The sequence below is a fragment of the Protomyctophum parallelum genome (assembly GCF_964188405.1).
Source record: "Protomyctophum parallelum genome assembly, chromosome: 2".
Classification (NCBI taxonomy): domain Eukaryota; kingdom Metazoa; phylum Chordata; class Actinopteri; order Myctophiformes; family Myctophidae; genus Protomyctophum; species Protomyctophum parallelum.
This window is the reverse complement of record NC_139699.1, coordinates 40,083,018-40,098,980: the sequence shown is the minus strand read 5'-3', so window position 1 is coordinate 40,098,980 and position 15,963 is coordinate 40,083,018. Positions and strand designations below refer to the sequence as shown.

General features: G+C 43.4%; 1 protein-coding gene across 2 annotated transcripts in view; it reads right to left on the bottom strand.

Moving 5' to 3' along the window:
- Positions 1-1,082: 1,082 nt before the first annotated feature.
- Positions 1,083-15,963, bottom strand: part of LOC310854942 (AP-2 complex subunit alpha-2) — a 40,461-nt gene continuing 25,580 nt past the window's right edge. The window contains exons 13-24 of one of the 2 annotated variants that reach the window (XM_083759709.1): positions 14,679-14,776; positions 14,299-14,530; positions 13,195-13,362; positions 12,689-12,841; positions 10,766-10,923; positions 10,430-10,512; positions 10,194-10,282; positions 7,508-7,632; positions 6,603-6,719; positions 6,324-6,393; positions 5,194-5,328; positions 1,083-4,548 (exon numbers count right to left, since the gene is read on the bottom strand). In XM_083759709.1, coding sequence (XP_083615835.1) covers positions 4,471-4,548; positions 5,194-5,328; positions 6,324-6,393; positions 6,603-6,719; positions 7,508-7,632; positions 10,194-10,282; positions 10,430-10,512; positions 10,766-10,923; positions 12,689-12,841; positions 13,195-13,362; positions 14,299-14,530; positions 14,679-14,776 — 1,506 coding nt within the window. In that variant the 3' untranslated portion in view covers positions 1,083-4,470. The remainder of the gene's footprint in view (positions 4,549-5,193; positions 5,329-6,323; positions 6,394-6,602; positions 6,720-7,507; positions 7,633-10,193; positions 10,283-10,429; positions 10,513-10,765; positions 10,924-12,688; positions 12,842-13,194; positions 13,363-14,298; positions 14,531-14,678; positions 14,777-15,963) is intronic. The other variant, XM_083759710.1, reaches the window with a different exon arrangement.

The window sequence follows — 15,963 nt, the reverse complement described above, 5'->3', positions numbered from 1 at the left end:
TTCTATATAGTTAAAGAACAGAACAGGAATTCATCATAAAGGAAGCAAAAAGGGAAAAGAAACATATACAGTGAGGGGAAAAAGGGGGGGGGGGGATTCAGATTTTACGGGGGCCAGTTTCAAATTGCAGCCGTCCGTAAGTGCCCTTTGAGAGCGGTTTTGAAGGAGTCAAGGGATTCACATGTCTTAATGACTGTTGGTAGGGCGTTCCACATTTTGGTGGCATAGGAGCATAAATAATTTAGTCCCTTGTTTGTGCCGAATCTGGGTTGAACATGATCCAATCAATAACCTTTTTTAGCGGTGCAGCCGCTCCTATTCACAGCTTTGTGTCTGTCTGTCTGTCTGTCTGTGTCTGTCTGTCTGTGTGTTAGTTAGAGCACGGAATGTGCTCATATCAATGATTAGACATCATGTTGACGACGTCATCATTGTGATGAACATACAAGTGTGATTTTTTCATGTTTGTGGCTCAAATTGAGTTTTAGCAGATAGTGATTCGGACGCGAAAAGGTCCAATGACATCACAATGATGTGTCTGACTGACGTTTTTCAACTCTTTTATGACGTGGTCATTAAAATAACAGCTTGTAAGTCTGTCCTCTCATGTTGCACATTTCAAAGTTGAAGTAAACAAAAACACATCAGCAAATGTGTTGATTCCACCCAGGTAGGTTACAGTGTCTGTATTAATGCTCATATGATAATTCTCTTTTCTGTATGTACTATGTAGACCCTGTTCTGTACTGTACTGTAGTTGTACATGTCTTATTTGTCTTGTCTGCGTTTGTACTGGTCTGTAGTGTCTTTAGAAAAAAGAAAAAAATCCTATATTTTGCTGACACATGAGTTTTACTAGCTAGCTATAGTATATTTATACACACACACACACACACACACACACATATATCAAATTTGTTTTCTTGTCTTTACTGTTTTTTCCCCTTTTTTATTTATTTTATTATTGTTATAGTTTCATTGTTCTAGCTGTCCCTGTGTATGGCCACCTATGTGCGCATTGGTGATTTAGTTGTGTCTGTCTGTCTTGTTAGAAAATAAATACAAAAATGATCAAAAGATAATAATAATAATATGATAATGCATTTATTTGTAGCTCTTTTCCAAACCAGGTTACAAAGTGCTTTACAGAGCAGCATGACAACCATGAGAATTAAAACAGCACATAATCAATCAAAGGGTAAAATACTTAAACAAGAACAACACAATGAAAAGCTACAAAACACAATACAACTGATAAAAAAAGGCAAAACCACTATAAGAAATGGCCCTAAAAGAATGAGCTATAATAGAGCAGCTCAGTTCACTAAATGCACTCCTAGTTACTTATAGTACTCAGTCACCTAATGGATAGGGGAATACTTTATTTTTGCATTCTCTTTCCGGAAAACAGAAACAAAGGCTTTAGTTTTCCATTAGCTTGAAACGTTCAACCTGTCTACAGCTCTCCTCTGACATACAGAGTAAACAACCTGTCTACAGCTCTCCTCTGACATACAGAGTAAACAACCTGTCTACAGCTCTCCTCTGAGATACAGAGTAAACAACCTGTCTACAGCTCTCCTCTGACATACAGAGTAAACAACCTGTCTACAGCTCTCCTCTGAGATACAGAGTAAACAACCTGTCTACAGCTCTCCTCTGACATACAGAGTAAACAACCTGTCTACAGCTCTCCTCTGACATACAGAGTAAACAACCTGTCTACAGCTCTCCTCTGACATACAGAGTAAACAACCTGTCTACAGCTCTCCTCTGAGATACAGAGTAAACAACCTGTCTACAGCTCTCCTCTGACATACAGAGTAAACAACCTGTCTACAGCTCTCCTCTGAGATACAGAGTAAACAACCTGTCTACAGCTCTCCTCTGAGATACAGAGTAAACAACCTGTCTACAGCTCTCCTCTGAGATACAGAGTAAACAACCTGTCTACAGATCTCCTCTGAAATGCACAGTACAGTAAACAACCTGTATACAGCAATCCTCTGAGACACAGAGTAAATGCATTACTCTGGGGTCCATTTGGTTCCATTTGTACACTCTCAAGAGTTACAGACCTGTAAGGGTCCATTTGGTTCCATGTGTACACTCTCAGAGTTTCAGACCCATACGGGTCCAATTTGGTTCCTTTCTATACTATCATTCATTGTGCTGCATGGGGACCCCCTGGAACTCAAGGACCCCCTTGGGGGTCCCAGGACCACACTTTGAGAACCACCAACAGAAAAAACTAGATCAGGATCTAGTGAGACTTTTCCATGTCTGTGACAAATCTTTGATTATAAAAATAAACCGGTACATAGAGAAAAAAAAAGAAAAAAAAAATCTCATTTTTTAATAACGAGTTTTTGGTAATATTATTGACCACTCATTTAAAAATAACATTTGACGAACATGTCCACCACAAGTCCTGGTTAGGATACCAGGACAACCTTTACACATTCATTCCATACGATCTTCAGAAACAGCTCCAGCGTCCTGGAGTTACAGGCGAGGCTACTCTAGCAAGGGGCGGTCACAGACTCACACAAGGCAACATGGTGTCATTGTCACACTGATAATTGTGACACAGATGGCTTTATTTTCCGGTATAACTGATTTGGTAGTCGACCCCGTAGCCTTATTTATAACTGATTTGGTAGTCGACCCCGTAGCCGTATTTATAACCGATTCGGTAATAAGGAACAGTGTGTCTCTTATCAAGTTATCAGTTCAATAAATAAGGGACATGTGTTTTAGTTTACTAATAAGGAACAAAGTGACATGAGATGGCATTATGCCCCCCTGGTGGGCGCCTGGGAGTATTTCCATAAACAAACAAGCTAAAGGCCAGAGGTACATTCAAACCACCTGGTGTCCCCCAGGGATCTATACTTGGTACAATCATTTTTTGACGACGAAAAAAGGCATATCTTTTCTACGTCCCGAGCATAGACGTGGTGAGGCCTGCCTCTGATTGGCCTACCGACACTGCCAGAGTTTCCTCCGAGGTGGAAGATACATGCTGGATAGTCTGCCGCGAGGTTACTCCGTGGTGGGACATAAATAAATAAATAATACAAGTACGATATAATACAAGAGAATGACAGCTTGGCACGTTCGACAGTAACTTTTATTTTTTTAGATGAGGCAAACTAATAATTGTTTATGCTGTTGGCCTGTTTATTTGTATACATGGTAGTCGACACGTGTAAACTTGAAACATTATTGTACTGTAAAAAGGTTTCTTTTCCCTTGATCTTTATCTTTTTTAGTATAATATAGTTTAGTTTACTATACACTAACACTTTAATTTATAACACAGCCAAATCAAATCATAGTACATAAGTGTTCAATCAATTATTCAATCAAAGCAAACGGCACAAACAATATTTCTACAAATATTTAAGTTACAAGTTATTCTCTTGTACTTGTATTATTTCCCACCTCGGAGTACCCTTGCATCTCGGAGGACAAGCAAGACGGGCAGTGTCGGTAGGCCAATCAGAGGCAGGCGGGGCGTTACCGTGTCTATGCTCGGACGTAGAATAGATATACGCCGAAAAAATAGGGAAAAAAATGCTATCTACAAGATCACAACGCTTCGCAACGCACACAAAAGCAAAGTAATAGATTCTCTGGGCGGCAGTGGCTCAGGAGGTAGAGTAAACCCAGGTAGGTAGTTCCACAAATCATGTTCAATCCAATTCGGCTCCAACAAGGGGTTAAATTAATTTAGCTCCTATGCCACTCAAATGTGGAACGCCCTACCAACAGCCGTTAAGAAATGTGAATCCCTACTAGACTCCTTCAAAACCGCTCAAAGAGCACTTACGGGCAATTCGAAACTGGCACTGGCTTTTTTTTTTAACTGTGTATGTAATGATTTATTTTGTTGCATAGGAGTGTATATATTTGTATGTCTGTATTAAATGTTCTGATGAATTTAAAATGGAGGACCAAATCAAGTCTATTTTCGTTGAACTGTATAATTTCTACAATCTGTTAATCTGTTGTAAAAAAGTAATCTCATCTGGCGTTCAATGCCTGACAACACAGCATGTTGTGAGCTTGTAGATCGGCTCCGTTTTACGACAAAGCACAAGAAAAAACATAAGGTGCCAAGTACAGAGCCCTGGGGAACCCCCCGGTCAGGGTTGAGATTATATTAGTGCAGCAGCTTCTCTAAAGGCACAGTGGTGAATACATACTGGAGAAGAAATACTAGTAAATGTGTGTGCGTGCGGAAAACTCAGGCATTCCATATACATTTATATAAGTAAAATATATAAAAAAAGACAAAACCAAAAGAATTTACATTCTGTACATTTTGTATCAATTCCAATCTAAAGGAGGAGGGAGGGGACGGGGTATGGGGTGACATGAAGAGAGATTATGGAGGGTGATGTGGTGAATTGTGTGTGTGTGTGTGTGCACATGCATGTGTGTGTGTGTGTGTGTGTGTGTGTGTTAAAACTGGTCGGACAGAAGGTCACACAGTCGTTGGGACACCGTGTCTCTGCTGGTCCTCAAGGTCAGACGATACATCTGTGGACACAACACAGAGGTCAAAGGTCACAGGGTCACATTATCTCATTTGATGCTACCATTGACTCTGGCACTGTGGCTCCCCTTGCCAACAGATTGCATGGGGCCCTTTATTTTGAAAACCCTGTAATTCACCCCAGTGAACCGGAAGTAGTTATCTGCCATTGCTGATCTGCTGGTCGCTACTTTCACTTTCATCAATAGCGTTATATTGTAACCGCAGTAGTGCAGATCTTTTTATTGAGCTCCTAAGATCAACGTCATGTTCAATCACCTCAATTCAGAGAAAAACGTTGCATAGTGTTGGGGACGCTACTATACGGTAAAATATCAGCAATATCAATCTGAATCATTATTAATCAATAAATGACGAGCATGTCGTCATTGGAACAGATGGGTAAAGTAGCTAAACATGAGAAATCGCGCCATTGGCACAGATCTTTCTTGGGTTTTAAATCCTTTTAGCAGACCTTGTATTGAACTGCACTTTACTGAGCTTTTTTCTGCAAACTGTTAATAAAGTATTCAATCAATCAACTGAATCAAGGCAGTTCAACGCCATGGTGTGTGGGTGTGTATGTGTCTGTGTGTGTGCGTGTGTGTGTGTGTGTGTGTGTGTGTGTGTGTGTGTGTGTGTGTGTGTACCTGTGCCTGTGTGTTGGGCTCCAGCCGCAGTAGACAGCCCACCTGGGTGGTCTTGGTGTGGATGACCCCCGCTCCCACGAAGTTGGAGGGGTTGGGGTCCACCCCGTCTAGGAGAGCTGCTCCGAAGCCTATGATCTACACATGCATGCACGCACGCACGCACACAGTCATCAGAATTTTGTCGCCTTTGAGAGGTGCACAGCACTGCACACCACTCCAATGTCTCTATGTCTGTTTAGAGTACGACCCATTGACCCCAGTATGATTCGGGTCACACACTGCTGAGCCGCTGGGCCATTCACACTGAGCAGTCAGCTAATTGGTGATGCATTTGGGTCACACAAACACACACACTGCCCCGCTCATTTCACATGGGTGTGACTTTCTGTCTTTTTAACCCGTTTCTCCCCAATTTATAATTATAATCATAATTATGTAATCTGCCATGCTAAGGTATGAAGCACACCCGTGTGAAGTGAGGGGCACTAATATATTAAAGTCTAACTCATGTTGATTAGGTGATGTAATGGTGATGTAAAACAAACAAACAAACAAACATTAAACGCCATTAAAAGACAATTCCCGTGAGTATCACAGCGCCTGTTGTCGGGCATTGAAAACCCTTGTCTTCCCCAGAAACGGTCCCTCAATGACGTTTCTGAGATACAAGGCTTTGAATGCAGGGCTTAGAATGCAAGTGGATGCGCGCGCATCTTCAAAATGGCCGTGGCCACTGTGAGTGCTATGCTAACGAACAGTAGCTAACGATTTGATCGGATGAAAACATGGATTAAAGAATATAAACCCTGGAAAACTGAGGTTCCGGGTTTGGCAGGCTAGTTTGGCTTACTCCGTAAATAACGCCAAAATAGAGTAAGAGAAAATGGGACGTAATGAGGCACATTATGACGTCAATTTTCCCTTCATTGTCAATGGTGTTTACAAAACAAACATTGAATTGAATCACAATCATCAATTCCTCCCAGGTTACCTTAGCTTTGGTGCTCTCTAATGGAGATAGAAGTTACCGTAGCTTTGGTGCCCTCTAGTGATAGAATTTACATTAGCTTTGGTGCCCTCTAGTGATAGAAGTTACCTTAGCTTTGGTGCCCTCTAGTGATAGAAGTTACCTTAGCTTTGGTGACCTCAGTGTCCATGCTATGTTGGGCTTTGAAGATCTTCTGCACCTCCTGTGTAGGCCTGAACACAGGGGGGAGGGGCATGGCAATTTGTCTTACACTCCCAGCTGTTTCATTATGTTATAACAGAAGTTATAATAATAATTATAATGTGATGTTAAATATCTTATGTTATAATAGAAGTTATCATAATTATAATGTAATGTTATATATTGTAATATTAACATAATGTTAATGATTATCATAATAGCATGATTTGACAGCTCTTACGCTCCCAGTTGTTTCCATCGTTGAAAGAAGTCCTGGCCGTTCATCTCTGTGGGCTGAAAGAACTTGTTGAGAGTCACTGGGAGTTGAACCGCAATGTTCTGGAGGACACCTCCGTACCTAACACAACCATGTTAAAACACATTATTTATTGAAAAAAAACCCTCGTTTGCCAAAACGAGAAATCTTGTGTTTGATTAATGTCATTTAATCCAGAATTATAGTATTATATTTACCGTTGTTAGCATCATGCACGCACACACACGCGATCTAACATTGAGATAATCAGATTGAGATAAAGTACCATGTTTAGAGCCTATAAAACATTAATTTGAGGTCGCGCTATAAATGTTATTATTCCGGGCGGCAGATCATGGCCGTGCCCGTGACCGTGCCTGGAGCCTGAATGGTGAGGGCAATCACTTCCGGCTCTGCCGGAAGATGGCTCTTCTTCTTTGTTGATGTTGCGCATTTCGCTGGCACTGCCCTCACAATACCGCCTATGGTAATGGGCCAACGGCATGTAAACGGTTAAATAATACACATTAATAACTACACACAATGGAGGGCACCGCCATACAAACAATTGTGGAATTGTGGAGCATTGTCCAGAAAACCAAAACCATGTGTTTTAGGGAAGGGAGAAGAGTCTAGGACGTGTTTAGTGTTGTCCAGGGTGTTTTGGGGAAGGGAGAAGAGTCTGGGACGTGTGGAGTGTTGTCCAGGGTTTTATAGGGAAGGGAGAGAGTCTAGGATGCGTGGAGCATTGTCCAGGGTGTTTTAGAGGAGGGAGATGAGTCAGAGATGTGTGGAGCGTTGTCCATGGTGTTTTAGGGAAGGGAGAATAACTGAATCTAAGGTTGAGTACCTGAATGTAATATTGAGTACCTGAATGTAATATTGAGTACCTGAATGTAATATTGAGTACCGGTGCGTCTGTGAAGTCGGACACACACTCGATGTTGAGGACCTGTTGAACCTGAGCTCCTCCATCCACCAGGGGCTCCACAGGCTTGGCATGGACATTCAGCTGTGGGGGAGGGGTTAAGGTTTAACTGTGGGGGAGGGGTTATGGTTTACAGTGGGGGAGGGGTTATGGTTTACACTGTGGGGGAGGGGTTAAGGTTAACACTGTGGGGGAGGGGTTAAGGTTTAACTGTGGGGGAGGGGTTATGGTTTACACTGTGGGGGAGGGGTTAAGGTTTAACTGTGGGGGAGGGGTTATGGTTTACACTGTGGGGGAGGGGTTATGGTTTACACTGTGGGGGAGGGGTTATGGTTAACACTGTGGGGGAGGTGTTAAAGGCCCGCTGACACGGCCCTCGGGAGATAAGAACGGCTATCAAACAATGCTATCATGATTCTGACGTCAGAGTGTGACAAGCTTTCCCCATCGACTTCTATGCGGGCTCGCCGGGCTTGGTGGCCGTAGTAGCATAGCGACTTATGCTACTATTTTGGTGTCACATTTAGAGTCATAATTGCTATAAATGTATTTGAAAAAAAATATTTTTTCGCTTGAAAATCCTCGTTACAATGACATTGAGTTGACGTGTAAGTTTTAGGGTAAACTGTTGCATAATCGCAATTTCGCGTGACGAGTTCCATGCTCTCCGTCTCCCCCCGCTGACATGGCCTCAAACACGGCTAAGTGCTGAACAGGGCTCCGCAGCACGGAGCTTCACAGGTTACCACTGCCTGTCTAGCGGGGGGAGACGGAGAACATGGAACTCGTCACGCGAAATTGCAATTATGCAACAGTTTACCCTAAAACTTAAACGTCAACTCAATGTCATTGTAACGAGGATTTTCGAGCGATTTCTTTTTTTTTCAATTACATTTATAGCAAATATAACCTAAATGTACCGTCAAAAACGCTAGCCTGAGCTAGCAGCCACTTGTTGCTAGCGCGGCGCGCCGTAGCCCTGTTTCAAACAGTTTCAAACAGTTTTTAGTCAGACCACGTGATGTGCTGTACCACCCATATTAATTTCGGGGCGTGTCAGCGGCCCTTTAAGGTTTACATTGTGGGGGAGGGATTATGGTTTACAGTGGGGGAGGGGTTATGGTTTACACTGTGGGGGAGGGGTTATGGTTTACAGTGTGGGGGAGGGGTTATGGTTTACACTGTGGGGGAGGGGTTATGGTTTACACTGTGGGGGAGGGGTTATGGTTTACACTGTGGGGGAGGGGTTAAGGTTTAACTGTGGGGGAGGGGTTATGGTTTACACTGTGGGGGAGGGGTTAAGGTTTAACTGTGGGGGAGGGGTTATGGTTTACACTGTGGGGGAGGGGTTATGGTTTACACTGTGGGGGAGGTGTTAAAGGCCCGCTGACACGCCCCTCGGGAGATAAGAACGGCTATCAAACAATGCTATCATGATTCTGACGTCAGAGTGTGACAAGCTTTCCCCATCGACATCTATGCGGGCTCGCCGGGCTTGGTGGCCGTAGTAGCATAGCAACTTATGCTACTATTTTGGTGTCACATTTAGAGTCATAATTGCTATAAATGTATTTGAAAAAAAAAAAAAAAAACGCTCGAAAATCCTCGTTACAATGACATTGAGTTGACGTGTAAGTTTTAGGGTAAACTGTTGCATAATCGCAATTCCGCGTGACGAGTTCCATGCTCTCCGTCTCCCCCCGCAGACATGGCCTCAAACACGGCTAAGTGCTGAACAGGGCTCCGCAGCACGGAGCTTCACAGGTTACCACTGCCTGTCTAGCGGGGGGAGACGGAGAACATGGAACTCGTCACGCGAAATTGCGATTATGCAACAGTTTACCCTAAAACTTACACGTCAACTCAATGTCATTGTAACGAGGATTTTCGAGCGAAAAAATATATTTTTTCAATTACATTTATAGCAAATATGACCTAAATGCACCGTCAAAAACGCTAGCCTGAGCTAGCAGCCACTTGTTGCTAGCGCGGCGCGCCGTAGCCCTGTTTCAAACAGTTTCAAACAGTTTTTAGTCAGACCACGTGATGTGCTGTACCACCCATATTAATTTCGGGGCGTGTCAGCGGCCCTTTAAGGTTTACACTGTGGGGGAGGGATTATGGTTTACAGTGGGGGAGGGGTTATGGTTTACAGTGTGGTGGAGGGGTTAAGGTTTACACTGTGGGGGAGGGGTTATGGTTTACACTGTGGGGGAGGAAAGGGAGAAAGTGGATGTGAAGCCTCCTCCCAACTTCCGTTTTGTCTTTACAATTGCGCATATCTATCCTAATATAAATACAAACCATCGAAGCAGATATGTCTTGCTGCTTAGCAGAAATGGAAATAAATAAATAAAATGTAAAGATATTTTAAAATCAATTGTCTTGAATGGATGTATAGTTCCAGATTGTGGAATAGTTGTTTGGCTACATGAGACTATCCTCCCTCTACCTGTATATAGCCCTACCCAGCTGATAACAGTAGAACCTACCTGCATAGACAGAAATGTTCTAATTGAACTGGACCAATGTTCTAAATGACTGGACCAAAGTTCTTATGAAAATGAAAGGATATGATTATGAATATATATTTATGTAAATTAAATTATATGATAATGACTATGTATTTATGTAAATTAAAGGATATGACTATCAAGGGGCTCCTGGTCGATGACAGATGATGAGAAGTCGAGGAACTGAGTTGACGTCTTGTTGCCGAAAAACACGTACATACGACCTGAAAACATATTTTAAGAACATACATAAAACATATGGTACACATACAACATATATGGTTCACATACACAGGATCTGAAGAGAGACAACACATCACCCCTAGATGTAATTAAAGATGTAACTAATTAATGATGAAATTATAACTCACCCAGGTTCTGTCTGTATTCTGACTTGAGTCCGATCTGCAGCAGCTGGTTCTCATAGAGCACACCGTTGTTCTTACACACAAACCTACATGCACGCAAACACACATTAGGAAGCAAGTTCAAATGATCAATTACACTTTAGAAACAAGTCAAAAAATAAACAACTACACTTTAGAAACAAGCCCAAAAAAGCAATACAATTTAGAAACCAGCCCAAAATAATATATATTTAAGTGTGACATTTACAGAAAAATAAATAAAAAGCCCAGTCACTTCTAATAAGCGGACATGGCAACAGCGATGCAGAGGCGGGGCCTCTGGAGTCAGGCTCCTCCTACCTGGGGAAGTTCTCGTCCGACACAGCCGCTGCAGGGGGGGCAGAGACATCGATGGCCAGGGGGGAGTGGCCATCGGAGAAGACGTCCACTAGCAGACTGGCTGCCGCAGGAGGGGCGGGGCTTATGCCCAGCAGGTCAGTGGAAGGGGTGGGGGAAACCTGGGGGGGAGGAGTCATTTGGGGCGTGATGATGATGCAAGAGGAGGAGCAAGAGGGGTAGGGCTCACAACAAGCTCACAATGAGCTTTTAGATCTGCTATTTTCAGCATGCAAACAAGTGTAAAATCAGGCTTTATGAAGCATCAAGGCAAGGCCAAAAATACATCTTTGGCAAAAAAGTGCATTTAGTCAACTAAACATCTTATGAAATTTAGTCGACTAAAACTAGACTATCACTAAAACATATCAGATGACAAAAATGTGACAAAAACAAAATAGATTTTATTCAAAAGACTAATTACTAAAACTACATACAAAATTGCTGTAATCATCAACACTGGTCCTGAGGAACCGGATCCAACATCAGAATGGTTTCAATCACATTTTGGAACCATGTCTGGAAACTGGACTTTATCACACTGTCAGAGCTGGTTATGTGGACTTCAGGGTCGTCTGATACAATTATAATATGAGTGGTTCTAAAACCTTTTCATTTTGAGGACCACCATAACTCTGAGCGTGTACAAATGGAACCACAGGTCCATGGTTCCATCATGTGTACACTCTCAGAGTTACAGACCTGTACGGGTCCATTTATACACTCTCAGGGCCCTATTTTGCGTGTCTTAAGTACCAGGTCTTATGACTTAAGTCAAGACCTCCAGGTCTTTATTTAAGTCATAAGACCTGGTACTTAAGACACGTAAAATAGAGCCCTCAGAGTTACAGACCCATAAGGGTCCATTTAGTTCCATGTATACACTCTCAGAGTTACAGACCTGTAAGTGTCCATTTGGTACCCCCTCAAGGAACCATGAGGGTCCCTGGACCTCACTTTGAGAACCACTACTAAAATATGTATGTATGTAATACTGCATGCATGACTGAATAAATAATATTTCCTAATAAAGAAAAATACGCTCGCACGCACACTGAATATCTGCTCGGTACAAGGGTAGTTATGTTTATTGAAGGCAACGTTTGGGTCCCTACAGACCTTCTTCAGGCAACTCTTTCCCTGCCAGGAACGTCTTTGACGTCTTTTTTGGGGTATTTATTAACCCATTCTGACCTGAGATCAGATTCATACGAGGTTTCCACTGGACACACACTGGTCTGATGAACCCATTCTGACCCGAGATCAGATTCTAAAAATGTCAGTCGTTCTTCGATTTTTCAAAAATAGCAGACCTACAAGCTCGTAGCGCGCCACTCGGTGGCGTGCTATGAGCTTGTAGATCTGCTATTTTTCAATAGCTAAAGCATAACATGATGCCAACACCAAAATGGGTTCCCGTTCAGAATGGGTTTAATCCAGAATGGTGTCGCTAATATCTACCGTAGGGTTCCCTGTCGCTAGGCAACGCTCGGCTCAGTGTATTTGACTCGAACAGATGGACGCTGCATAGACTGCTGGAATAGCCGCGATCTTTAGTGGCAATTACATGAAATGTATCGTTACACCCCTACTTAATTAGCAAACCACACACACAGCATGCATCCACTAGGTCCAACAGCACACCTAGCTGTCAGTTAGCACACCACACAGTCACACACACACACACACAGTCACACACACACACACACACACACACACACACACACACACACACACACACACACACACACACACACACACACACACACACACACACACACACACACACACACACACACAGCATGCTTCCACTAGGTCCAACAGTACCACCTAACTGTCAGTTAGCACGCCACACACACACACGCGTGCGGCATGCATTCACTGTACCATGGTGGGAGCAGAGAGCATGATGGGGGCGTGGCGAGGAGCGAGGGGGGGCGGCAGGTGGGAGGAGGAGCCATAGGAGGAGACAGGGCGGGGCCTGTTGGTAGGGAGGGCGGCGGGGCTGGTGAGGAGGTCCACCACCAATGAGGGAGAGGACTGACCCAGGAGGACAAGTTACAGGAAGGGAGGGAGCAGTCACAGGGACAGACGGAATAAACGGAGAGAGCTTCATAATTTGATGAAGCAGTGTATCCACTATCCGGTAGGACAGTGGGTCCCAAACCTTTTAGCTCAACACCCAAAAAAGGAATTAGATGTTTGCCCAGGTGCAGTCTAAATGTAAGGTCGTGGGTGCAGTCACTACCTTGTATACATGGTTATAAATGTCAGGTCGGTGGGTGAAGTCACTACCTTGTATACATAGTTATAAATGTCAGGTTGGTGGGTGCAGTCACTAACTTGTGTACATACGGTAGTTATAAATGTCAGGTCGTGGGTGCAGTCACTACCTTGCTATTGGTGTGTTCGGTGCCTCCGTTGACGTTGCGCTCCTTCTCCTTCTCCCTGCGGACCTCGTCGATGTCGGGAACGTTGCCCGGACCCTTCTTCCTCTTCAGCTTAGCCAGGATGGACGACTCCCTCTCTGGGAACGGAGGCATCTCCTCTAACACTGTAGCCTGGGGAGAGAGAGGAAGAGAGAGAGAAAGTGAGACAGAGTAAACAAGGTAAACAGTAAACACATACATAGAATGCAGAGAGACAGTGATCACAGGTAAAGCAAGAAACTAGAATCAGTCTAAAGAATATACTATCTAAATAATAACATATTAAAAAAAAAAACCTGGATGGACCCGTCACAATTTGGTTCATTTCTTCTTCTTTTTTTAAAGATATGTTTTTGCGGCTTACGCCTTTTTATTGTTTTTTTTTTAAGGGACAGACAGTAGGCTGACAGGAAACGGGAGAGAGATGGGGGAAGACATGCAGTAAAGGCCGTGTCGGGCTCGGGAGTCGAACCCGCGGCACACTACGACTGGATTACCAGTTGGGTGCCCAGACGGTTACGCAACCGCCTAGGCCTGTTTGGTTCAATTTCAATCCAAACTTTTTTGTTGTTACGCTGCACGGCTGCAGTAATCTTATCCTAAACCAGCCTAAAACATTGCATACGTTAAACGGCACTTCATTGCATTTCTCTTTGACCAGTGAAGAGCGTCACTGTCTGTCGCGCCGTACACGTAGTCACACAGTAGTACAGATCTTCTCGGATCAGACCCGTGCGGGTCTTGGGTATTTACGGATCGGGGAGCCCGTGAAGATCTCTAATACCAGGTAAACAATGTAACTATTTAAACAATTAAACAATTTCATTTGCAGGGAAAGTTCTTTGTTGGTAAAATAAGTAAAGAATAAACAATGATAAACGTCTGGTGACAAGGTATCCACAAACTGCGTTAACTACTGCACAAGGCAAAGCTTGCTGCTTGCTAGCTTGCTGCTTGTCATTTTATATATATAGAATTTTACCAGAAAACTCTTATACATTTACCAGAATATCAGTACTAGTGATACAACTCAGCCTCAGGTATTATGTGTATATTTTATATATTTACCAGTATATCGGTACTAGCGATACAGCTCAGCCTCAGGTACTCCACGGCTCTCTGCTGCAGCTCCACGTCAGCGTTCCTCAGCTGCGTGTCGGAGCGCAGCACATCCTGGATGGTGACCTTGACCTCCGGGAACAGGTTGATGAACTTGATGTAGGAGGAGAGCAGCAGAGCGCGGGTCGGTACCGAGCACAGGTGGAACTTTGAGTGGAGCAGGTTGAACTGGACCAGAGGGCTGGAACACACACACACACACACACACACACACACACACACACATTCTCAGGTTTCTGATCCGGTCAGGAGCGGATGGTAACTCACTCACCTAGCATACAGAACCCATCTCCTAGGATACAGCACACACCTCCTCCTAGTATACACACCTGGATCGTGAGTCTCCGGCGATGAGGTTTCCAAACTCTCCCAAGATGTAACCTCCCACCTTCACCAGGTTCTCATGACACGCTGGAGCCTGCAGCGCCTGGAGGAAGAACCATTAGAATATATGTGTTACTGAATATATATATATATGTATATATATATATATATATATTAGGGCTGTCAAATGATTAAAAAAATTAATCAGATTAATCACAGCTTCAAAATTAATTTAATCATGATTAATCACCATTCGAACTATGTCCAAATATGCCATGTTTTCCTGTTTATTGTTGTGGAAATGGAAATATAAATGACAGAAAGAGGATATACATTCGTTTTTGAATGTTTTTTGTTTTCTAATGCATTTAGTATAGCCATGATGTGATGTGAGCATTTGTAGGCCTAGCCTACACTTTGAGTTAAATCAACACTGGCTTTTGGCCATGTAGACTGCGGTCCCCCAGGAGGAAGTCACTAATGTTGCTCTGGAGAGGGAAGTCTGGAACACTCTGGTGGAGCTGTTGCCCCCGCGACCCGACTAGGGATAAGCGGTTGAAGATGGATGGATGGATGAATGGAGACTGGGGTCCCAGTCCAGAGATGAAAATCATAATAAAATGGCCTAGGCTACTTTCTATCAATTTAATTTAATTAAAATAGCTGAGAAGCAATGGGTTAAACTGTAGACTATAGTTAATTGAAATTCACAAAATACAATAATGGCACATAAGCATTTTTGGAAACAGGGCTTGGTTTAGAAAAGCCTATATTTTGCGCTAAAGTAATTATTGAATAACATATAAATGTAGGTTTTAAGGCTAGAATGGCATTGTAGTGGACTGTAGTGAGAGGCGAGATTGTCTCTCCTTCATTGCGGGACTGCAGGACTAGTCTGGAGATAGTTAGTCGTGAATCAGCTTCAGTCAGTGTTTTGGTTCGTACCTGGAGTTGTGCATTATATCTCCGCTGTGCACAGCAGCACAGCAGCACAGGGGAACTGTCTTTAATATATCCATGGTCGTTTTCAGTTGCTTTCCATGTGCGACACAAAAGTACCATGTGTTTGTTTTGGTAATAGCCTACTGCAGGCGCAGCCATGCTGATTCACGTAATCGCGTAGGACAAAACGAAACCAGCCGGACAAACATTAACGGCATTTTCAAAATGTCCACAAGTTGCGACGGACCCGAGTGATTCTTGCAGCGCGCTGATAGCTAACACTAGTAGTGTGTGTGTGTGTGTGTGTGTGTGTGTGTGTGTGTGCGTGCGTGCGTGCGTGTGTGTGTG